The 25,683-nt window shown below is 39.0% G+C and overlaps 1 protein-coding gene and 1 non-coding gene across 20 annotated transcripts in view; both read left to right on the top strand.

The window, feature by feature from the left end:
- Positions 1–25,683, top strand: part of CAST (calpastatin) — a 110,445-nt gene that overhangs the window by 61,907 nt on the left and 22,855 nt on the right. For 4 of the 19 annotated variants that reach the window (XM_086694294.1, XM_086694349.1, XM_086693691.1 and 1 more), the window contains 16 exons: positions 1,006–1,071; positions 1,684–1,725; positions 3,553–3,609; positions 4,074–4,187; positions 5,210–5,290; positions 8,833–8,901; positions 10,301–10,399; positions 12,021–12,101; positions 13,164–13,202; positions 13,819–13,911; positions 14,047–14,136; positions 16,003–16,107; positions 19,958–20,041; positions 20,907–20,954; positions 21,986–22,081; positions 23,723–23,818. In XM_086694294.1, the coding sequence (XP_086550420.1) occupies positions 1,006–1,071; positions 1,684–1,725; positions 3,553–3,609; positions 4,074–4,187; positions 5,210–5,290; positions 8,833–8,901; positions 10,301–10,399; positions 12,021–12,101; positions 13,164–13,202; positions 13,819–13,911; positions 14,047–14,136; positions 16,003–16,107; positions 19,958–20,041; positions 20,907–20,954; positions 21,986–22,081; positions 23,723–23,818 (1,260 nt within the window). The remainder of the gene's footprint in view (positions 1–1,005; positions 1,072–1,683; positions 1,726–3,552; positions 3,610–4,073; positions 4,188–5,209; positions 5,291–8,832; positions 8,902–10,300; positions 10,400–12,020; positions 12,102–13,163; positions 13,203–13,818; positions 13,912–14,046; positions 14,137–16,002; positions 16,108–19,957; positions 20,042–20,906; positions 20,955–21,985; positions 22,082–23,722; positions 23,819–25,683) is intronic. The other 15 variants (XM_086694630.1, XM_086693751.1, XM_086693629.1 and 12 more) reach the window with 7 other exon arrangements.
- LOC112861811 (U6 spliceosomal RNA) lies at positions 11,345–11,449 on the top strand. Its single transcript, XR_003223704.1, has one exon. It is a non-coding gene; the product is annotated as a U6 spliceosomal RNA (small nuclear RNA).

Raw genomic sequence — 25,683 nt, 5'->3', positions numbered from 1 at the left:
AATACCAGCTGCTTGTTTTCCTTAATAATCATTAATAAATTTCATTTGCATAAATTCAAAAAGCATAGTAGCAGATACAGAAACTAATTAACAAAGATCCTAATTGAAAGGATCCCAAATTAAAATTCCTTTAAAAAGATTTATGTGGTTATGAACTTGGTTTCCTTCTCAAACAATATGTATGTTGGTATAATGAGGGTCCATTCGTTATATGAGGAATGTTTGTATTTTCATGGCTGAAGGACAAGCCATGATACATCAAGAGGGTATTTGGTGTTGGCTTTTTCAGATAGAATAAAAAATAGGAGTTTATGTTAACACCACCAAATAGATAAAAAGGAAAGAAATGACAGGAAATATTAGGCCTAATTTTTCATCTTTTATTTTGAAAAGTTCAAAAATGTTTAATCCAGTTTTATTCCAGTTTTCACATCTTGCCTGTACCAAGAATGCATGTATGTGCTTAAGGGATTGTATTTTTCGACACAAATGACCTTTGGTTGGGTAAAACTGAGTAAAACACTCCAGTAAAGGGCTTAAGTCACAATGAGACCTTCTGAAGCATTCTTAGAACTTTAGATTATATTGTGCATAAAAAATCTATGTACTGTTTACAGGATTGTTATAAAATTTCAGAAAAAATTTGACAGTACTTATGACTATTGATTTGGTCATAACCAAGCATTAGAAATATAGGTGGAAGAAAATGGCCCAATCAGCCTGTACACAGAGAAATTGAAGGAAAGGGGTCAGAAGTTAGTTTTTCTAATGGCGATTTTATAGATTTTTATCACAGAAAAAAAAGTAAATCCAAATTGCAGTATTTGCTTGAGGCTTTAGAATTTTAGTGCCTACCACTTCTTGGAGTTACATACATATGCATGGAGTAGATGCAGTAGAGGAGTAGAACGAGTCTCGATATAAACATTTAGCCCAATGATACATGATACTTATTTGACTCTCAGATTAAATAAAATCACACTTGGGGCTGTGCTCTTGTATTAGGCTATTCCAATCAGCAAACAGATGGAAGGACAGCATTCCCCCAGCAAGAAAAGACCCAAAAAACAGGTGATGTGGTTCATTGTACTAGGGGACATTTCTGTTTGCTAATGGTCGCCTCACCTGCTCAGCATGCACTAATAATTACAGTTCTAGATCTTCAGTAACTCACTCATCACGGACTTTGTGGTAGGCTTGGTGACGCATCGCTCATATTCTGGCACTAAAACTAAATGTCACTGCTTTCTGTTCTCCTTGGCTCTGTCACCATCCCATTGTTTCACACTGACAGCCAAAACCTGTGGTATTTCACACAAAGATCAGTCATATCATTGGCTTTGAAGGATGAAGATTTTTTTTTTGTTTTGCTTATATATTAGCTACAATGTTTGTAGCAAAAAATTTTTACATATCTTTGGTACACATAACAAAAGTAAGATGTAAATTGCTATCTAAAAGTAAGAGCAGGGTGTTAGTGTACTTAACGTGTTTATTTAAACAGTTAAAATTCCAAGAAAAGTATAATAAACTTAACTCAGAAAGCTTATATTTAGATCAAAATCATCTCCTTTGGAAAGCTTTCTTAGTTGAAGAAAATCTATGTTAAACTTTATAAACTATGTCTTTTTTTTCCTTTCTTCTGTAATTCCTTCCCTCTTTTCTTTATTTTTCTGAGTTTAGGCTGCAAAAACAGAACCTGAAAACAAGTCACAATCAACTAAGGTAAGTAATTTAAGTCAACTAGTGAGTTGTTTGGATTCTTAGCAGTAATAATGAATGAACAATTTACTCCATTGGTGCTACTGAATGGTAAAAGGATTTTTTTGTCAGCTAATTTAATTAATTTTGGATTACCCTTTTAAACATTTTATAGAGCATAAGTAAATAATTATAACATTAAGTCCATACATTAAAATGAATTTATTTTGTAAATGAAAACAATATATTTCAGAAGGCATTTTGTTCAGGTCTAGATTTTTGTTATAGTTGAAGTCATTGTTAAAAAAAGCAGTAGATGGGGCGCCTGGGTGGTGCAGTCGTTTAAGCGTCCGACTTCAACCAGGTCACGATCTCGCGGTCCGTGAGTTCGAGCCCCGCGTCAGGCTCTGGGCTGATGGCTCAGAGCCTGGAGCCTGTTTCCGATTCTGTGTCTCCCTCTCTCTCTGCCCCTCCCCCGTTCATGCTCTGTCTCTCTCTGTCCCAAAAATAAATAAACTTTGAAAAAAAAAAAAAAAGCAGTAGGAACCAAGGAGAAAGGACAAAGGGTAATGAGTATCCAGTTACTTTAAAAATGGGACATCAAGAGTAAATATCTTTTGAACCCAGCACCTAGATGACTTACAGATGAGAGTCTTTGCTAAGAGGATCCTAGGTTTATCTTAACAGTTTTATCTCAGTTTGTGGAATGAGTTCCAGTTTCTCAGGAGACAACTCTGACTTTCCCTTGGGAGTGGCTTCCCTGACTCATGGCTGTCTAGACTGAAAGCCAATCTGTATCCATGTGGAGATGGACCCCAGGGTGTCTGCAGGCAAATGTTTATCCTACATATGATGGTGCACATTACTTCTTTCAAGCATGCTTAAGCAAATACTCAGATAAGACTGCAAGGCTTCCTGTGGGAAAGCACAGAGATGTCCTTTAAATGCAGGCAAGGGGAGGTCATCTGGGTGGAAGGTGAACTTATCTGATTGTATGTAGCTCCTTTGGGTTTACCGCTCAGAATGATAATCTTATAGTTCACTATAGAGGAAGAATTGAGCTGCAAGGTGGAAATCATCTGCTGTTCCATTTGGTTGTTTACACAATCTCAAGAGAATTGGGTTTCTGGTGATATCTCCTTCTCGACTTGTAACACAGAAAAGACTATGTAAATCATTAAATTGCAGAAATACCATGTTCATTCCCTACAAAGGGAGATTTTTTTTTTATTTTATTATTTTTTTTTAAATTTTTTTAATGTTTATTTATTTTTGAGACAGAGAAAGACAGAGCATGAACGGGGGAGGGTCAGAGAGAGAGGGAGACACAGTATCTGTAGCAGGCTCCAGGCTCTGAGCTGTCAGCACAGAGCCTGATGTGGGGCTCGAATTCATGGACCGCGAGATCATGACCTGAGCCGAAGTCAGATGCTTAACCGACTGAGCCACCCAGGCGCCCCCAAAGGGAGATTTTTAAAAGAAAGAATCTAGAGTAGGATTCCCAATCAACAAACTCAGAGGTCACAGTGATCATGTGACATCTCTGTGAATGGACTTGCGTTTACTAAATGATCTGTATGAATTGTGAAAAACAGCCAATAAGTTAGAGATACATACCTATTTGAAAAATCATTCTAAGTGAAATGCTAATTTTTTATTACTCTTATGATTGTCATTATCATGCTGTTGGTAGAATAACTATTGACAAGCAGCACATGTGTATTCCTCTAAGTGAGCCTTTCCCAAGTGAGGCAGAAGGGTCTAATTTGGAGTGCTGTTCTTAAGCCTGCTTGGAAGTAATAAAAGAAAGGACTCCAATGTAACTGAGATATTATCTTTTGAAATTAACAGCCATCTGTGCTTCCTGAGAAAAAAACCCAAGAAATAAAGCCAAAGGAACACAAAGAGGTAAGTGACCATCATTAAGACTTGTTATCAGGGGTGCCTGGGTGGCTTAGTCGGTTAAGCGGCCGACTTCGGCTCAGGTCATGATCTCTCGGTCCGTGAGTTCAAGCCCCGCGTCGGACTCTGTGCTGACAGCTCAGAGCCTGGAGCCTGTTTCAGATTCTGTGTCTCCCTCTCTCTGACCCTCCCCCATTCATGTTCAGTCTCTCTCTGTCTCAAAAATAAATAAACGTTAAAAAAAAATTAAAAAAAAAAAAAGACTTGTTATCAATGGGTAGGTGAAGCCTTTTTTGTGTGTGAGGGATAAAATTCTGAACTCTCATTTATTTGTTTTTCTGGCTAAAATGGCACCACCATGTGGCAGTAGCAGGATTTGCAATTTATTAATGTCCTATGAACGCTGGCACTTCATAGAGGAAAGCATCAATATTTGTTGTGTTGTTAACAGTGTGGTGTGTGTGTTTCAGCCAAAAAGCCTACCCAAGCATGCATCAGATACAGAAAGCAAGCATGTTCATAATGAAAAAGCAGTTTCCAGATCAAGTGAGCAGTTGACATCTGAGAAATCAACAAAACCAAAGGTATACCTCTCAGATTGATAGGAAAACACTACCATCAACTAGAGAATAAGATGCACGTCCTCTATCTATATGGACATGTATAGTTGAATCTGTGGAGCTGTGCTGAACATACCTTGTATTGTAAGGATTTGGTGCTATCATTTTACTGGTTTTGCAAATAACCTTGTGGAAACTTGGGCCTCTGGAAAGCTCAATACATCAGATTGGTTGAGGGGAAGTTCAGTCCAGCCTTCTTCCACTGCCCAGCAGTGCCCAGTCATGACTACAAGGCAGCAGACTCTGGTGTCTCATGGACGGGAAGCTTGGGGTACTGGTTGCTACCTGGGCCCCTCTTCTCAGAGTTAGGAGCACAGATGCTCTGCATGATCTGCTCTTTACATGGAACTCTGAAAGAGGTGTTTAGAATTTCGTTGTAGAAGAGATGAATTTATAGAGCCAAAAAATCAGAAATAGATTCCATGCACAGCTAATGGAGGTCAACTCTTTGAAGAATAAACACTTATGAGAAGAACTTTTCCATTGAGAGCTCTTAGAAGACATCTAGCAGACCTGCTTGACAAGGGACTTGATAGAAGGTAGTTATACAAATGTGGCTCATCACTTAAAGGCAGCCATTATGTGTTTTGTTCAATTCTATTTTGTTTGGCTTCCAGTATTACTAAAATTTTTTTAATGCGTTGCCAACAATTCAAGTCATAATGTTTCACATAAAATTCAAATTTCTAGCTTCTCTTGAAACATCAGATTATGTGGCAACAATTGGCTACAACTTTATAACAATTTATCACAGTCCCTACCTGGCCCCCTTCAAAATTTGTGCACCTGCGTGCACTCTGTAGCTCTTGAGTCCAGCCTTATGTGGTCCCCACTGTTGTACTATGTGTAGTAGAAGCTAGTAACCTTTTCCTCAGCACTGTGTCCATGATAGTTATAACTGGCTCAGTAGTGATACTTGAAATGCTTGATCTTGAAAACAGTCATTCAAAGATACTTAGTTCTGTTAATCTTTTTATCCCCTTTAGACTAAATCACAGGATGCAGTTTCTGCTGGCAGAGAAGGTGTTGCTGATACAGCTGCAGCATCTGCCAAACCAGATAACAAGGTAAGCACACCTAAGCAGACATGAAGTGTATGTGGGCCTCACTGTCTGTCGGGTCTCTCTTATGAAAAATGCGTGCTTGGTGAAGACCCATTACAACCTGGGTTTTCGTTTGGTTCTCAGTAAGCATTTAGGGATCTGGTGCTACCATGCTCAAATAACCTGTATTTGGTAAAACCGAGCACTGTTCTTTATGTGAAATTTAGTGAAGAAGAGGATGCATCTAAAAGATACAGAGTGAGCAAGATAACAAAACTGATTTGAGAATTCATGTATTCAGTAAATATTTACTGAGCACCTGCCATGTGTCAGGCCTGGTATGAGTACCAAGAAAATTAAAATGTGAGTTGACTCAGACCCTGCTTTCAACAATATTTATAGCTTTGAAATTAAGCAAATAAAATTGCCATATGTGAATAAGCATTTCTCTCAGCTTTCAACCTGGAGAGCATCTATCTTGATATGAGTAAATAACAAGCAGTCATAACATATACATGAGTTGATAGGGGAAGTTTTCAAAGGAGACATCCCAGCCCTCTCAGGAGAGAGTATATATGCCCCTCTGACTAATGATAGGCAAGTCTTCTTTAGATAATTTGAAGAGCTATTTCAAATACTAGCCTGGAAATGTAAGATGAGAAGTAGTCTACTGTTTCTACCCATAGCAAGGCAGAGTTACTAATCAGTTTACAGGCCATGTCTCCCTCGAAATGCTACTTACTTCTCTGGAAGCCCCAATTAACTAATTGCAGCAAAAGTAAGAAGATAGAAATGAATTTTTTAAAAAGTAGTATTGATTTATCTGTTTTCCTGATTTTCAAAATAGGAAAAGTATCCCCCTTCAGGCTAGATGGTAAGGAAGGTCATAGGATAAAAGTATGGCACATCTTGAAACACCAGTTTTTCTCAGATTTTGAAAAGGAAGAGACACATTAGTTTGTATGCAAACTAATGCAGATATTCTATGGAGTGATCGCAAAATTTACATAAACCTTTAAATGAAAATACTCATATTAAAAAAAAATGTGTTTTCTTGTATATTTTCTTGAGACTCCCACCCCCTCCCCACTCTAAGGATAAATGTTACTCTCTGTTGTTGATGAGGGGTACTTAGATGAAAATGTTTGAAAAATGGTTAGATTTAAGACAGAAGATTAGATTTGTTCAAAAAGATTTAAAAATGTCATCAATTTGAAATTTTATGCTAGATATAAAGTAGCCAGGGAAAAAGTGAAAGCTAACCAGTAACATGAGAGGCATATGTGGAAGTCTGGTGTGCTTGAACTTGTGGCAAAGCATTTCACTTTGTTGGTCTCTGATCCATCTCCTCTGAAGTGAGATTGATCAGATCTTCAATTGGGGCTGGGGTACTTAGCATGTTTAAAGCACTGTCGTGTGACTGCAGGACACCCTAGCAGCAGGCTAGCGCATCCAGGGGCGGGAAGAAGACAGAATCCCTGGGACCGCATTCCAAGGCAGATTAAGACAAACTCCCACTAGAAGCTCTTTGGTGGGGATTGGAGGGCTTCTGTCTGTTTGCAGGATTACACACACTTTGAGTAGATCCAGTTTGAGTTTGGCATGAAGGGTAGGTACCTAGGATTGCAGGCTTGCAGATGCATCAGAGTGGAAAAGTGTGAGATGTGTTCTGGGTACAAAGTGAATTCCATTGAGGGTGGGGCACACGGGGCATGAGCAGTGGGACTGTAAGACCAGAAAGACAGGTCCAGGCACTGCTGTGGATAGTGCTGAGATGAGTGGTAGCTATTTAACCAGTAGAGGATACACACTGGAGGTTAGAGAACACACAGAGTGGTGGCAGTGCACCGAGTTGTGGGATTGAGTGACCACAGTCCTAAGTGAGCCTAAATTAGAGCTGGGGTAGAATGAGATAGTGGGGAGAAATGCCAGAGGCACTGCAGAAGTGAAATCTTCAGGTTTTAGAAAAGAATTGGCTGCAGTGGACAAAAGTATCATAAACTCTGAGATAACCTTGGGCTTCAGATCTGAACGAGCTAGGTTGGTAACCCTAAAGTGAGTCCAGGGGGGCACTGTCTGATTCCTGCAAGTGCAGGGCCAGCTCTGATGAGAGAGAGTGCCTCCCTAAATTGTGACCTAGTCCCTGGTTACGACTGATGGGTGGACAGGTCAGAAGGAGAACTGGTTGAGGTCAAAAGTGGCCTGATTTTCGATAGGCTGAATTGAAATGTTGGAGAGAGATGTGTAGCAAGGCAATTGGAATGTTGTTCTGAAGGACAGGGGAATGAAGAGAGGGGGCAGAGAGGAGGGGGAAGGAAGGAGGGGATAACAAATATGAATGCATACCTGCATAAGGTTGTGCTTGAATCCTCAGAGTGGATTTGGTTGCCCAGATACACGCTCTCACCCTGGTGACCCCCGCGGTGTTTTTAACAATAGCGGTGGTCACTTATTTAGCACTTAATCATCCAACGAGTACCTACATAGTGTTTAGTATGTACCAAATGCACTTTGATAGACCAAACACACTTTGATAGATGAATTTATCTAATTCTCATAACCCCCTGAGGGAGGTGCAGTTACTGTCCCCGTGTCACACATGACGTTACTGAGCTACAGAAGAGGTAGCCTGCCTGAAGACTCATGTGGGCAGTGCATAGGAGCTGGTGTGCTCTCCACCCCCCATGCTCTGCCACCCACATTTCAGAGACCTCCACATGGGATGCTTTTCTGTTGTCTTAAACCTGGCATCTTCACCTGTCTACTTCCTTTCAGTCCCTGCAAGTGTTTGGCCCTGGCTCTAGAGAATGGTTTTGCTTCAGGCCACCAGTGCAAGGCAGAAACGTGGAATGTGTAGGGCTGGGGGCAATGCAGCAGGAGTGACAGAGAATGATGGCACAAATGCCAGAGGAGCCCTAGGGTGGTGCTCAGTCATGGCTGCTGTGAGAGATGTGTTGGGTTAGGGGTGCTTACTGAGATCACACTTCAGAAACGATTATGTGTGGGTCAAGCATGGAGATTGCAGATTGGAGAGTTATCGGCAGTGTTTGAAAGAGCAACTGAAACATTTTAGGGAGATTAAGAAAGGAGTGGATGGTGAAATGCTAAGTCAGGGAGTGAGAGGTCTTAATGTGTGCAGGCAAAGGTTGAAAGAGCAACAGTGAGAAGTGGCCACTTAGAGAAAAAATTCTTGGGTGCTGTGGGCTGACTGTGGGCCCTTGGAGAGGCAACCAAGAGCAAAGAAGAAAGAGATGGTAGTTCTGGATTCAATTCTTGGTTTTTCCTTTACTGTGTTACCTAGGAAAAATTACATCACATCTCTGAGTCTTGCTCTCCACATCACTAAATGAAATAAATTATGCTGTTCTGGAAAAGGATATGACATATACAACATGTTGTCTGGCACAGAGGCAGATGTTCAATATATGATCTATGCTGTTAATATTAGACTCATTTTTAAATATGTAATATCATTGAACTTGTTGAATTACTTAGTAATTTGAATTTTTTAGATTATTGAAGAAAAATATGTGAAAAAGTTTTTATTTCTTTCTAAAATCCACCAGAAAAAAGAAAAGAAATCATTAACGTCTGCTGTACCAGTTGAATCCAAACCGGGTAAACCATCTGGAAAGGTATGAAGATAGCAGTGCATTTCTACATGAGATATTTATTTATTCATAGCCTCTAAATTTATTCGGATCTGATTTTTTAAGGGCAAACTATATGAGGTAGGATAACTTAAAGACCCTTCTCATGAATTATTGCTATAAGCTAAAATTGTGAAATTTTTTCAGGTATGTTGTAACATTCAAAATATTTTTTTTAAGTTTATGTATTTGTTTTGGGAGATAGAGACAGCATGAGCAGGGGAGGGGTATGATAGACTGAGAGAGAGAGAATCCCAAGCAGACTGTACTGTCAGCTCAGAGCCCGACACAGGGCTGGAACTCACGAAACCACAAGACCATGACCAGACCCAAAACCAAGAGTCAGACGCTTAACCAGCTGAGCCATCCAGGCACCTCTGTAACATTTTATATTCAAACCTTCTGTTCTGAAAACTCTAGTTATATCTGGTGGAGTTTACATTACAGTTTCTCTCTTGCAAATATACCTTCTTTAACCAGAGGTATGACTAAAGAATTTAAGACACTTCTTCATTCTGAAATTCCCAAATGATTTGGTCTAAAGCTAACAGGTCCCAAGTTGTATTACATGATCAGGTGAGTTCCTAAAATTGTAGTGGGAATACAGTTGTTGAAAAAAAAAAAAAAAAGTTAAATAATCGTTTTTAACTTGAGTTAAGTAAATAAAGGGTCTTTTCCCAAATTCTTGTTTTCCCTTTTAAATTCAGCATATTCTTCACCATGAGTCTTTTTAAACCTAAGAGATAGGATGGAGGCCCTCCTTCATTATACTAATTAAAGTCCATATTGACAGAATAGATTGTCACGTCTTATAAGCTTAACATCCCTTTCAAGTAATTTGTTTTGTAGACTTCTTTAGGCAAGTAAGTAAACAAAAAACCACAAATGAATGAAGGAACACAGGCAATCCATCTTTGAAATAGATTCTATTTGGGAGAGGTACTATATAGACATTTTGTTGGAGTTCTTTGTAAATATGTAACTCTGGGAAACTATTGGTAAGGAATGAATACAAAGAATTTCTCCTGTTGCATACAATTATATGATCATTATTCTTTGTTTTTGTTTTTTCAACTGAGGACATTGGAATGGGAACTTTAATGAGCCATTCGTTTGTTCTGTAGTTACTGCCATTAGACTTACTGAAGTTGTTGTGATTCTTATCTGAACATGGCTTTCTGTTTTTGTAACCTGAAATGTGTACTCTGGGGCCTTACATAATAAAGTTTATTAGAGACTAGATTTTAACTATTTTAATGTTTGAAGAACTTTTGATGTTTCGTGTTTTTCTGCACAGAATTTTTGGTTTTTTTGTAGTTAAAAAATCAGAAGTGAAATATGTATTACAAATAGCATTTAAATACCTGCTCTCTTTCTTTTCTAGTCAGACCTGGATGCCGCTTTGGATGACTTAGTAGACACTTTAGGAGGACCTGAAGAAACTGAAGAAGATAACACAACATATACTGGACCTGAAGTTTCAGTATGTGATCTTGGTATCTGTAAAGATTTATACTTAATGGGTAGGAAAGGAAATAAGGTCATGGTCATGAGGCACAAAAGAATACCTAGTGTTCTGTTGCTTGGAGAGAAGCAGAATGGTGTCGCCATCAATAATGGCAACTAAACATTAGTGTTATAAATGGAAATGGTTTGTCCTATGGTAGCTATCCTATTACAGTGATTCAGCAAACATTTATTGATTGTCTGTGTTGTGACTGGTGCTGGAATACAGCCTGTTGGGTCACAAACATTATTCTGTCCTTGAGATTTAAGTCCACTAGGCTTGAACTTATTATGATTTCTAGAAATTTACCACCCTCAGCTCATCCCTATTCCTTACCCAGAAAAAGCAAGAAAATTATATGTTCCTTGATATTAAAAAAATAAATAGAAAGACATGCAAAAGACTGGAAGAAAATACTTGAAGCAGACATGACAAAGGATCTGTTTCTAGGATTTATGAAGAATTTTTAAGACAGCCCAATAGAAAAATAGGAGAAAACTTGTTTGGCTAATAAATAAATAAAAATGAAAGTCTTTCTAGTATTTATAGAAATGATACTAAAATATGGAGAGAACACACTCCTCAGAGTGGCAAAAGTGTAAAAGTCTGACAATTGACATGGAGCTTGTGGATGTTGAAGATGTACTTGTCCTTCAACTATCAATTCCACCTGTAGAGAGATTCCCTGGAGGAAGCCTTACCCATGTGCACCAGGAGTTATAAGCACAGGTGAAACATTTGGACATGATTTTGGTCAACAGCAGACAAGCTAATATAAGGGAACACTTTATTGTGGTTAAAATGAATTATTCATGTACCAACAGGGATACATTATAAAAACATAATTTTGAATAAGAATAATACAGTTTGATACCTAGAATATGATACCATTGATACAACATTTGAAAATATGTAAAAGTAGTGCTCAGTTTGGCAGCACATATGCTAACATTGGAAGGATACAGAGAAGATCAGTGTGGCCCCTGCAGGGATGACACACCAATTCGTAACGCGTTCTGTACCTTTTCAATAAAAAAAAAAGAAAAAATATACAAAGTAATGCTGCATGTTGTTTGTGGATACCTACATATGGAATAATTGTTTTAAAATTTGCTCGATTTTAAGTGGGTAGATACAATAAAGTTCAGGATGGTGGCTCTTGCTGGCTAACAAGGAAAAGGAATGGGATAGTAGAGGGTTAAACAGGAGATGTGACTCTAGCTGATCTTTTTTTCTTAGAAATTAGGTCTGGAAGACTTGGGTGTTAGCTTATAGAGAAATTTATTATTAACTGTACTTTTATATGTATTGGAAAGAGACCGTGAAAAATGTTTTAAAATGTGCTTTAGTATAAGAATAAAAAATATAGCAGGTTGAATATTTTCTAGTATTACATATGAATTAAGCTAATTAAATAAGGGCAAGTATTGTATAAACTTACAATTTCAGAGTTGTATAAAGTATTGGCTTTTTAAGTGCATTTCATTTCAGTAGCTCCATAAATTACTAATGGCAACAGTACTTTGGTTGCGTAATAGCATATAACATTGTCAGCTAATTAATTATATAATATCCCTCTGTGTGATCTTTATTCCAGGATCCAATGACTTCCATCTACATAGAGGAATTAGGTAAAAGAGAAGTCACCATTCCTCCAAAATACAGGGAACTTTTGGCAGTAAGTTAAATAATCATTTACTTTTATTTTACTTTTTGGAACATAATCTTATCCCATTAATATATTCACATTTTTTAAAATTAGAAAATATAATGAGGCATGTGAAGTTGTCGTTATGAAGACTCTCACTGTATCAATTTGCGAGGGCTGCCATAATGAAGTACCATAGACTGAGTGGCTTGAACAACAGAAATATTTTGTATCATAGGTCTAGAGGTCAGAAAACGAATCTGGGTGTGGGTAGCGTGGGTTCCTTCTGAGGGTTGTGAAGCATGGATCTGAGGCCTCTCTACTTGGTTTGTACGTGGCCATCTTCCCTGTGTGTACATCTTTTGGTCTACATTCCCCACTTCTCTAAGAGCAACAGTCTTGGGGTGCCTGGGTGGCTCAGTTGGTCAAGCGCCCAACTTCAGCTCAGATCATGATCTTGTGGTTCACGAGGTTGAGCCCCACGTTGGGCTCTGTGCTGGCAGCTCAGAGCCTGGAGCCTGCTTCAGATTCTATATCTCCCTCTGTCTCTCCCTCTCTCTGCCCCTCCACCACTTGCTATCTGTCTCTCTCTCAAAAATAATAAACATAGGGGCGCCTGGGTGGCGCAGTCGGTTGAGCGTCCGACTTCAGCCAGGTCACGATCTCGCGGTCCGTGAGTTCGAGCCCCGCGTCGGGCTCTGGGCTGATGGCTCGGAGCCTGGAGCCTGTTTCCGATTCTGTGTCTCCCTCTCTCTCTGCCCCTCCCCCGTTCATGCTCTGTCTCTCTCTGTCCCAAAAATAAATAAAAACATTGAGGAAAAAAAAATAATAATAATAAACATAAAAAAATTAAAAAAAAAAAAAGAACAGCAGTCTTATGGGGTTAGGACACATCCTAATATCATCACTTAACCTTAATTACCTCTTGAAAGGCCCTACCTCCAAATATAGTCACACACTGGAGTACTAGGAACTCTTGAAAGGTTGTGGGAAGGCACAATTTAACCCATAACACTCACTGAACAGTACATTTTGCCAACTGTAAAAGTTAATTTTGGACTTTCAACATGATCAAATTAATATTTTTTTCAGAAAAAAGAAGGTATCACAGGGCCTCCTCCAGACTCTTCGGTGAGTTTACATAAATGTCTTCTAAGATACAAGTTAACCATTTTTTAAATCTTTAGTTGGGGGATAGGGCATCAATTCTCTATATTGTGTCTATGAATAATCGCTAAATCAGATCAAGTTTCCATCTATTCAGAGGAAGGAGATGGGTATGGGGTTGCTTCAGTGCTCATGGCTTTATATATATATATATATATATAGGTATATATACACATACGTATACATATGTGTATATATACCTATATATATATATATATATATATATATATATACACATACACATATACGTATATATATAGGTATATATATATATTTTTTTTTTTTCTTTTTTTTGAGGGGAAGCAGAATGGAGCCAAGAAGGTATTAGGGCAAAATAAATATTAATAAAAATAGAATGAGAATATCTTAATATGTAATCCATTTAAAGGAGGGAAACAGGAAAATAGTATTAGTGAGCACTCATTTCCTTCCAAACAAAGAATTTATATGAGTTATGTGATAACATACTTGATTTGGTAGTAAAGGAATGTCAAATCACTCTTCATTTGCTGAGTTTGTATTGTGATCTGTAACTTGAATGACTCTCACATGTTACCCATCGTGGTGCCTGTTTCTTTAGAAACCCATGGGGCCAAGTGATGCCATAGATGCTTTGTCATCTGACTTCACCTGCAGTTCTCCTACCGCTGGTGGAAAGAAACCTAAGGAAGAGGTACTGTTTTCCAAATAATTAGGGGGAGCTTGTTAGAAACTATATAAAACTTGAAAACAATTTCTTTTTAGTTCTGATTATTAAAGTTACATTTATTCTAACTATAAGTCTAATCTTTTGCATTTTGTCTTTCAGAAATCTACAGAAGAGGTTCTTAAAGCTCAGCCAGCCAGGGTAGTCAAAAGTGCTGCTTCACCCCAAGAGAAAAAAAGAAAGGTGGAGGAGGTATAAATAATTACTTCTTTGGAAATAAACATGGTCCACCCGATAGCACTTGCTTTCCTGAGCCTGATCTAGTTGATTCAGGATAATCCCAGTACAGCATGATGAGGGGCATCTTTTTTCCCTCGGGGGTCTGTATGGACTAGTAAATCCAATCAGGGTTCTATCCGTTATCTCCAGACAGGCCTTCTATGTTTCTGCAAATACTAATCATGATTTGAACACAGCCTTCTTGGTTGTGAAACAAGAGTATCTCATCATTACAACACACAGAAAGACAAGACACCAAAACAGTTGCACTCTTAGAACATAAATCTTCACCTTGATTATTTTTTTTTTTTAAGTTTATTTATTTATTTTTGAGAGAGACCGAGACAGTGCGAGTCAGGGAGGGATACAGAGAGGGAAAGAGAATCCCAAGCAGGCTCCACGTTGCCAGCACAGAGCCCGATGTAACCTGCAAAGCTGAGAGATCATAAACTGGGCCAAAACCTGAAACGCCCAGAGTCTAAGAGACCCCCAAAAACGAACCACCAGAGTCCAGAGTCAAAGCTAAGCAGGAAGGGTCATTTATTGCAGGTTCGAACCTGGACCTCTGTGCCCCCGTTGCCGGTGACGCCAAGAGGCCCTGAGAGAGGTTTTTACACCCCTTTTATAGACAGGTACAAACAAGTCATGGGGAAATCAGGAATTTTCCACAGTTACAGAGCTGCGATTGGTTGGTGTTTAAAGTTGGACACTTAACAGTATTCGATTGGTTCCTGCCTTTAGGTCAGACCACAACCGGGGGTACGGGTATCACAATGATTGATCAGGAATACACGGATGTGCCAAGCAACAATGATTGATCAGGAGTACACGGATGTGCCAAGTAACAATGGTTGATCAAGAATATACGGATGTGCCAGGCAATAATGATTGATCAGGAATACATGGGCGCGCCAAGCAATTGTACAGAAGCGGAGCAAGCTGGTTAAGCTTGGTTAGGTTTCAGTTTCCCGTAACTTAAGCTTTTAAGTTTCAATTTTCTCAGGCCTTTCAAACCAACATTCAGACACTTAACCAACTGAGCCATCCAGGTGCCCCATTCACCATGATTTTCTAATGGAGTTTGACCTGTAAATCACTAGTGGGATGTGGTTGTAGCTGCTTCTGTACCTTCTATTAACCATAATCAATTGTCCCCAATCCTGAACGGTGGTCCTGCAGCTCATCTTCTGGTTGAGAAGACATTCTCCATCTGCAGATAGTTCAGATAATGCAAGGAGCGGTTTGTGTCGGGTCTGCTCTGCCTCTCCCTTCCTGGAGGGGACAGTTTATTTTTATCTGGCTGGCTGGGGAACAGTGAGAGCCACACCCTGAGAGTGGGAGTCCCCACAGCCATCAGCCATCAGCCGTTGTACATTCAGACATGAAGCCTGTGGGGCCACTTCAAGCTCCCCAGCTTCTTGGACTTTGCTAGTTTGCTAAGACCAGGGTTGTCAGAAATTATTTCTAAAGACACATTAAAAAAAAAACAACAACAACAGAAAAGTGAAAGTTTACTTCTTCAAGCTTTTATTTTGATACGAGTGTTGTGTAATAATTATAGCTTGAGAAATAAGGGGTGAAGTGTGCCCCCGAGGGTATAAACAGCATAAGACACTGTGGAAGTGTCTTAGCCCCAATTTTCATTCACTGGTAAGTTCTTTTTTTTTTTTTCCTTTCTCTTTTCTGCTAGGTTTCCAATAAAATTGCCTTCCTAAAGTCCTTCTCTAATCTGCAACTCATTTTAGAATTTTAAAATTGGGATTTCACAAAGAAGTGGATAGGTTGTTCAGGCTGAAGAGATGTTCCCTTTTTTAATGTACAGATTTTTTCCTTTTTTAGCAGGACACAATGAGTGATCAAGCACTGGAGGCTCTTTCTGCTTCGCTGGGCACTCGGAAGCCAGAACCTGAGCTCGACCTCAGCTCCATTAAAGAAGTTGATGAGGTACTGACCTTGGATTCATATACAAAGCATGTTGTTCGGCGGGTTATGAAACTAAATGTTCTTACACAACTTTTCTTTTTTGGAGATTAAAAATTAACTACTCTTCATTCTGCCTTACTTTCAGAGTCTAGTTAACTTAGATTTTCATTCTTGCATAGTTAGCAACCAAGAAGGATAGTTGAGTATTGTCTTTTAAACCATCTAGAGTTTTAATATGTAAAGTGAATGCTAATCTCTTCTGCCAATGCTTAAATGACACCTGACTAACAAGATAACCTGGAGGCAATGGCTTGGCGAGAGGTTTGTCTGCTCTTGTGGACATTGGAAATTTGTGTTTTCAAAAGGATTCCAGGTGCTTCTTTTTATAAGCAGAGAGGGGGAATGTGGTAGATGGGGTGGGAATATCCTTCTTTTTATAACTATGGAGAAAAATGTTGAAAATCTTGTCTCAAATTAGAATAATATCAAGCAAGGATTAACTCTGTAACTGCAGTTCCTGCATGCCTACTACACTTCAACATCTTAGCAAGCCTTCTGAGCCATAACAAGCTTATATTTGGTGGAGGAGAGTTTTACCATGACATTACAGTTTTTAAAGAATTTTTCAGCTGAGTTATCTGGGATAAAAGAGGGAGTTGGCCTGTGGGCATTGTTGACAAGGCAGTGTAGTTGGGGGACATGGAAATACAGCCTGGGCACCCTCAGAAGCATCAGCCTATCAGCTCAGGGAGGGGAGCTGGCATGTGCCTGTCACTGTCATAATGCCGCTGCCTCCGCTGTCACTTCCTGTTCTGAATCACTGAGGAAAGTGAGTCTCACAGGCTCCTGGCCTGAGTCTGGGATTGCTGTGGTCCAAAATGGGCCAGTTTCTATCTTCAGCTTTCTTTGAGGGCTTACCAGGCGCAGTGTGGCATGACAAGCTTTGTGAAGGCAAACACAGGGGAGTGGGGGAAGCAGTCCTCGTCCTCCAAGACCAAGTAATGTATTGAGAAGAAAGGAAATTGTCATAAAGACAGTGTGAGGCACACGTTATTTAAAGCAGCCACATAGACAAATGTCTGAGGGAGAGGATGGTCCTGGCAAGACCCTGCAGGTGTGTGTGTCTTGGTGGGGGAGCAGACCAAGTTGAGTTACAGTCCCACCACCAGACAGCTGCAGGGCAGGGGACCAACTGCACTTTATTTCAGACTTTTTACAGAGAATGGTGTGATTTAATAAGACAGTAATTCGGGGAGGAAACGTATAAACATAAATCTCAGGGCAAAGTGTCTTAGGGTGACTAAAATCAGGTCAGTAGTTGTAAAAAGTGTTGCATAAAAATAAGTTCGTAAGCAGTTGGGGTAACTAGTTTTGGGATACATGTATAAATGTATTTATGTTTCCTCTAGAAAACCTCCACAGCAGTGAACTTCTAAAATTCTAACTAAAACTAAAAGGACTGTTCTTTCTATTCTTTCTATTAGTTTCTACTTTATCTTCCGCTATTTTCCACTAGTTTTCCTTTTATTTATTTATTTACTTACTTACATCCAAGTAGTTTTCTTTTTAATTATATTCAAAGTATAAATATTTCCTAAGATTTTCCAATCCTCTGGATTCTTAAGCTGAATTTTAGTGCCTAATGGTGAATTTATTACTTTCTGGATACTCTGATGTTTTGATAAGCCTTATGAAGGTTAATATTCTATAGGAGTCCCAAACCACTTCAGTTTATTCCATACTAGAGAGCTCTCTATGGAGAAATTGCATCATTCTTCAGAGAAGACATCCATGCCTACTTATTCTTATAATGTATCATGACATAAGTATTCTACAATGATACCTCATTAATCCTCCCCATTTCTGTGTGTAGTGACCTGGTCTGGTGCTATTTCAGTTGAGTAGACATTTGTCTTCAGTGCCTACAGTGCAGGCATTTAAAGAATATAAAGATCAGGGGTGCCTGGGTGGCTCAGCCAGTTAAACAACTGACTCTTGATTTCAGCTCAGGTCATGATCTCACGGTTTGTGGGGTGAAGCCCTCCATTGGGCTCCACACTGTCACTGCTTGGGATTCTTTCTCTCTGCACCTTTCCTGCTCAAACTCTCAAACTCCCTCTCTTTCTCTCAAAATAAGTAAATAAACTAAAAAAAAATAAAAAGAATGTAAAGATCAAACAGGAATAGAAAAGATTTAACGGTGCACATGATTCTCACTGTCCATAAGCCTGGAGAGGACAGTCTTCTACAGGTGACTTCTGACTTTCACGAAGGCTGTTTTATAGGTAGAAACCTCACGAATTTCTGAATGGGGGAGTGCCACTACGTAATAGGACTTCCTCCACGTGTTGCAGTAGAATATAACTGGAAATATTTTTAAAAAAAAAACCACAACTTTAATCCCTTAATGATAATTGTTAATTTACAGGACAATAAAACTGTAATTCTAAAGCCTAGAAGAGTGCTTGGCTCATTAAAAGTGCTTAATATTTTTAAAATCAATCATTCATTCAATGGAGAACTACTATTTTAGGTTGAAATACAGATGGAGCAGTAGGTTGAGCTGGAATTTGCTAAGTGATATTCCTCTTTGTGCCCAGGAGCTCCTTGTTTTGTGATCTAAATCCATGCGTTGGTACAGGTGCCAATTATTACATATCATGGAACTTCCCATAAGTCACCAGTAGTTTAAAATGCAAATGCTATATCCTAGAAGCCAGTGATCTCCTATAGAACTGCACTTTTATCTCGAATGCAGTTGGTTATTCATGGTTCAGTAATCCAATAAAGTCCTAGTTCTTAGTGAAGGGAGTACCTTTTTTATTGCAGCAATCTACAATAGCCAAATTATGGAAGCATCCCAAGTGTTCATCAGTAGATGAATGGATAAGGATGTGGTATATACATACAATGAAATACTATTCAGCCATAAAAAAGAATGAAATCTTGTCAGTTGCAATAACATAGATGGAGCTAGAAAATATAAACCTAAACGATAGAAGTCCAGTCAGAGAAAGACAAACACCATATGATTTCACTCATATGTGGACTATAACAAAACAAACAAGCAAACAAACAAAAAAAGAGGTAGAAAGAGACACAAACCAAGAAACAGACTTTTAACTCTAGAGAAGAAACTGATGGTTACCAGAGAGGAGGTGGATGGGGTGTTGGATGAGATAGGTAAAGGGGATTAAGAGTACATTTACCATGATGAGCACTGAGTAACATACAGAATTGTTAAATCACTATAGTGTATGCCTGAAACTTACGTAACCTGGTATGTTAACGATACTGAAATTAAAAAAAAAAAAATTAAAAAAGAGTCCTTTTAAAAGAGGTAAAACCAATTATCCATGGATCAGCCAAGATTTGTGATGAGCTGCTTCTCCCATTTCTGAACTGTATTTAACCATGGGAACTGGTTGGTTTTTTCCCCCCTAGATAACTGAGTAAGAGATGAAGGCTATTGAAATAATTACAACTAACTTATGCACTGTGCTTAATGGTCTCGATATTTTATTTCCTTTTCTCTAGTGATCCTTACAAGTCAGTGGACTAGGTAAAAATTATTGGTAGCCCCATTTTACTGCTTAAGAAAGACTAAGTGGCTCCCCAAGGTGATAGAGCAGCTGAGAGCAGGGCGGGGACACCTCTCCAGGATTCCTCGCCCTGTTGTTTTTTTTCTGTCTTCCTCACAGCCAACCAGTTACCATGGTCTTGTGCTCTGTAGTTTACAAAGCACAGACACACACTTGAATCTGATATGGTTTTCTCTACAACACTTATGAAGTACATAAAGTGATATCCTCTTGTTTTACCTACATTACCCACATGTTTTGTGTTTTATTTCCCTCTCCACTTTAATCAGGCAAAAGCTAAAGAAGAGAAACTAAAAAAGTGTGGTGAAGATGATGAAACTGTGCCTTCGGAGTATAGATTAAAGCCAACCACGGTATGCTGTTAGCCATGACACCTAACAGAATATGCTCTTCTTCATATCATGTTCTGTTGGGACTGTTCCCATGATGCTCAAGAACATGACTATCCCAGTTCTTATACTAACTGAACCCCCTGAACCCTTTCTTTCCTGTTCTTTAAAGGTAGTTGATTGTTTCCTAAGTAGTAACCGTGTGGTCATTAAAATTCCCACAAATCCAAGTGTTCCAGATATTAACAATGCGTGATATAGATCCTTAACCTTGAAGCATAAGAAACAATTTGGGAATAAATTTTTCTGTAACCGTTGTATGGATAAAAGCACCATAGATCTTTGAAGGGGTAGACATAAATGTGTAGCTATTTGCCAGTATCCTTAGGGTGGTTTGTTGGTGGTGGTTTGGGTTTAATGTGAGGATGGTGGACTTCTGTAATTATATCTGTAATTTATCTTTCAAAAATTAAACGTAAACACATGATAGAAAATGTTTTGATTCTTCTATGTGCTTCTATATGGAAACTGTCCTTATAGGTGCTAATACAGAAAGTTCCTCAGTTTAGAAATATTCTAAATTGTGAAACGTCATCTCCAAAAAACAAAAAAAGGATTACAGGAATGAAATCTACCTCTTCACCCTGGATTGGAGAACAGAGACTTTTTAAGTTTATTTTAGAGCTTAGCTGTTTATTCTGATACTTGATTTAAAAAATACTGAAAATTTATTCACTCAAATATAAGAAATTCACTCAAAAACAGATCATTAAAATATAAGGGGGAAAAAAATCTCCTCCTTTCCTGGAATTCCCTAGAAGAAACTTAACGAGCCATGAAAAGAAAATGTTCTATTTAACTTTCAATGAATTTTCAATTTTGTTTACAGGATAAAGATGGAAAACCACTTTTGCCAGAGCCTGAAGAAAAATCCAAGGTTAGGAAATGATCTTTCTGATAAAGAGCAAAAGAACTGTAAAGTATAAATTGAAGATCATTTTGACAGGATTTCTCTGTGGAGACTTTGAATGCCAACCTAGTTGTAAAGAGAGGGGAACTTGTGGTAGCAACACTTGGCTCATACCTCTGACTCCTTTTCATATCTTTTATGATTATTTTCTTCATGAATTATTACTAGAATATTGGGAGTTTGTAGGTGGCATTCATTGCACATTAGGAGCTGATGTCAAGAATGCCTCAAATTATATTGTTGGCACTTCAGAATTTGATTATAATCATGACATCAGATATTTTAATGATTCTACACTGCCTTAACTTGGTCTAAAGCAGTCAGGTCTTCACTGAATGAAGGTGGTGCTGTGATTTTTCCCATTTTACATGCGATGAAACAGAGGCAGAGACATGTAAATAGCCCAAGATCTTACAGCTAAAAACTAGCAAGACCAGGACTCAAAACTCAGACTACCAACAGAGGCACAGCTTCTAGATGACATGCCGTTCTGTTGTAGATGACTGGTATTGCTCAAAATTTCCACATGCTCCAAATGAATAATACCATTTCATCTGAAGGAACTAGGGATGGGAGAACTTTGTTGCCAAAATCCCTCAGAGTCTTAGGGAAGGAGTATATGATCTGTGTTTCCTGAGCTATTCAGAAGGCACTCATTAGGAAATAGTGAAAAACAGTCACATACGAAAAAACTATACAGATCTTCATTAGAAAGAAAAGGTGGTTTTATGTGAACAGAATTCTTCTGAAACTGAATTAACAGGAAAGTTTTGGACTAAATCATGAACATTTTTGTGGTACCCCGGTGTTTAGTATTCCTTACTTGTTGCATGACATTTATCTTACATTGATAAATTTTAAAAATACCCCAAACATTAAATGTTGGATTTAGATCCTAAAATATGGCTTAATACCTGTTAACAGGAAATTCTCTATGTAAAACTTTCTTGTAACCAAAAAGAGTCACTTTGTAATATAGTGTTTTTCTTATATTCCAGGCCCTGAGTGAATCAGAACTCATTGATGAACTTTCAGAAGATTTTGACCCGCCCAAAAGTAAAGGAAAACGATCTAAGACAACCAAAAAAACAGAAGTATGTTTCTAAAAATAGAAGTCTCTATTTTGTGGGCTTTTAAAGATATTTTTCTATAATCTTAAAAATCTGAGGCCCAACTATTTTAGCATGATGTAGTTGATGGAGACCCATTATGCCATCTTTTTTTACATGCAGTTTTGATCTTGACTTTTTCTAGATGGGCTTTCTTTTCCCACACTGGCCCAGATGTTATTGTAATTTAAGTCCTATAATCATTCCTTCACATCCATGCTTTCCTTTCTGTTCCTCCTACTGTAACCTAAAGTTGTCATCACCACTCACCTTATGGTGGCAGTGGCCTCTGTCTTCAGTCTTACTGCCGTCCTTCCCACATGTCCGCCAGAGTTACTGTTTCTCAAGCGTGGTAGTAGTCACATCATTCCCGTGCTCCAACCCTCAGGAGCTCCCTGTTCCCCACAAAATAAAGTCCCTGCTAACGTGTTCTGGCCCTGGCTTCCTTCCCTACCAAGGTGTGTCCTCCCATTACTAAACCATGACAATAAGGGCTTGAGTGTATGTGTCCTTGGCTTTTCCCATGTGGTCCTGCCATGTAGAATAAACTTCCTTCCTAATTCGACATCATCTAAAATGTTAGCCAGGCCTTTAAAGTTTTGCTAAAGTATGGCCTTTGTCTCCTGCTTTTCCCTCCCCAAATCTTACCACCCTTCCAAACCTACCTAAGCAGAATACAATATGTCAGGGGCTCTATTGTTCTTTGTATATCTATTAAGATCTTTATTGCAAGGAAGCTTTTAGCTGTCTTCATCTCCACCTCTGATGTGTGTACATAGTTTTCAGTAAATAGTAAGTTCCTTGAAGGAAGAGATAGTGCCCTGCTAATGACCATCTACTGAGCACCTTACATGTAGGATAACTTTTCGTAAATGTCTGGATTAAAACCAGTTTGTTTGAAATTTTACTCTTGTGATAAGATAGCACAGTGATCCTCAGATTTTAGTACCAGGATTGCCTGAGGGTTTGTTAAAACAGATTGCTGGGCTCCACCTCCAGAATTTCTATAGTATTTGGGGTGGAGCCCTAAGAATTTGCATTTGTAACAAATGGTAAGGCTGGTAAGGCTGATGCTGCTGGTCCAGGGACCATACTTTGGGAACCTCTGGGATAGTATTACTACCTTGCATTTGTAAACATACCCATTTACAATTGATACGATAATATTAAATATATAAAAATGATGGATTTATATTAAAACATTACATTCTATAATTGGTGTATCATTGTTATATATTTTCTGAAAATAATATAAATAATAATAGTTGCTGATATTATTGAGCTGTGTTCCTAGGTAGTATGCAGAGCACTGGACATGTTTTATTTTACTGAAAGCCTCATGTTGACCCTTGAGATGTAGGTACTGTCATTGTTCTCATTTTCCAGATGTGAAACTGAGTCTCAGAGTTTAAGTAACCTACCTAAGGTAAGAGGTAAAACCAAGTTGAAATCATGGTAGAAGAGTTTGAACCTGCGATTTATTCACTATTTAGCAATCCTTAGGCATTTGAGAAAGTCATGCTCACAGCATATAATATAGCAGAGTGTGTCGTTGGTCCCTTATTGTTCAGTCTTACCAACTAGATATTTCTAAAAACTCTTCCTTGTACTTGCCTCTCTCCGCAGGCATCTCAGGCTGCTGCCTTGACTCCTGTGAGTGAGGCTGTGCCTCGAGCTTCCATGTGTACTATACTGTCCACACCGACCAAGCCAGCTCCTTTGGTGAGTGTTAGTGTTCCCTTGGACATTGAGCAGTGTCCTGGGAAGGTAGTTCTTTTTCCTGTGCACTTGCCACTGTGTGTTGCCAACGCATCACTTTATTCTGATAAGATAAAAAGAAAATCTTTTAGAGCTATGGGGTCTACTGTTCTTTTGGCTTCAGGGTATCCTCCAAATTTAAGCTAGATTTAAGTTTTTCATTAAACTTCTACAGGCTGTGTTGTTGTTTTTTTTTTTTTTTTTTTTTCACCTTCTGAAATTCTTACTGGTTCTTCAGCTGTAGTGGATAATCTTGCTCTTTCACTTTCCCATATCTTTTGAGCCTATTGGGAGTTCCACAGATAGCCTGATGGTACCTTTTGTTGGCTGTCCTAAAGGAATAATCTACACCAATATCATCATGACTTCCCCCCACTCCCAACTGAAGGAAGGTTAACTCAGTTCGTTTCCCTTTTCTTCTTAGCTCTCTCTCTCTAACTTTTGTATGAAGTATGGTAATTAAGTAGTTGAATCTTTTTGAGTTCAGTGGGCTTTGTTTCTGTTAGCAGGTAGAATCTGACTCAGAGTAACAGCTGATGGGACTGTGCTTTATTACTACAGACCTAGTGAATAGCTAAGTTGTTCTGGATGCTTTGCAATATCTTATTAAAGTTTCACAAGGACATTATGAACCCTGTTCTGATCATCTCTCTATTATAGATGAGGGAAATGAAGCTTTGAGTTGACCTTGAGCAATCCATTTAACTTTTCAGAGCCTGGGTGAGATAAGTGATAAGGCTTCTGCTCTTAGCCACTTTAGCATCTAGCATGGATAGATGGCCAGATCTCAAGCTTTACAGTAGAATTTGATCATTCTCATATGGAAAAAGGGCAGGGGGAACATGGGCGAAGGGACCCGCCCCCAGGAGGAATTAGGAAATACTCACAGAGGGAAGGCAAGATCACACCGGGAAGTGGGAACAGCACTGTTTTCCTGGGGAGAACAGTGAACCAAGGACAGGCCAGCCCAGAGGACTTGGTGTGCTTGGGTTTAGTGCATTTAGTTGTTTGAAAAAAGAGGGTGGAGAAGTTGTAGGACGTGTGTCCTGGGTGCCCTGATATGGCTGCTTCCTGCCAGGGACATTTTTGGTGCCAAGTGAAAATCCCCTCAAAGTCCAGGGTCTCCCTCCTGCCTTACACAGGACTCAACCTCTTTTTGAGGTCTCTGGGTACACTCTAGAACTTTCACATTGTGGGAATTAAGCCATAGGCACGGTGATAAAGAATTGGAGAAGAGGAGAGTATGTGGGGCAAGACAGTGAAGGAAGGAAGAACAGAGGCAGTGAGTGGAATCAAAAAGACAATAGCCAACATTCCAGAGAAGAACTCTGTGACCTAAACATGTATGTATCCTCTGCCTCTTGTGCTCCAGGTGATTGCCAGGGCCTTTGAGGGTTCGTTCCTTTCCAACTTTACCCTGACTATAGCGAGTCGAGCACTGGATGTTTAGTGCACAGAAAAGGGCTCTGTGTTTCCCATTCTCTGATGATCTTTTCTGCGCTTCTGTTCTGTCAGCTCCGCTGACCATGGTTGCTGAGATTACCATCACTGAAGTTAGTTGGCATTTCTGTAATTGGGATACCCGTGAGAGCCACAAGAATAGCTGTGGAGTGTGACAAAGGTCAGAGGGCCCAAGAAGGGCTTGAAGATTAGTGAGCAAAAGAAAACCAAGCAGAAAAAGGAGCCTAATATGTGCCCTGCACAGTTCTTGTTCATATAAAGCTTGTTAAGGACATCCAGAAACCTGAATACTAGTTGTGAATTTGACAACATAAAACACTACAGAAATAGAAGTTGCAGGCCCTAGTCCTATTTCCTGATTCCTTTGC

This window comes from Puma concolor, chromosome A1, assembly GCF_028749965.1.
Source record: "Puma concolor isolate L17-30 chromosome A1, mPumCon1.1.hap2, whole genome shotgun sequence".
Taxonomy (NCBI): Eukaryota; Metazoa; Chordata; class Mammalia; order Carnivora; family Felidae; genus Puma; species Puma concolor.
Note: the sequence above shows the minus strand (reverse complement) of the source record. Positions and strands in the feature narration are given on the sequence as shown.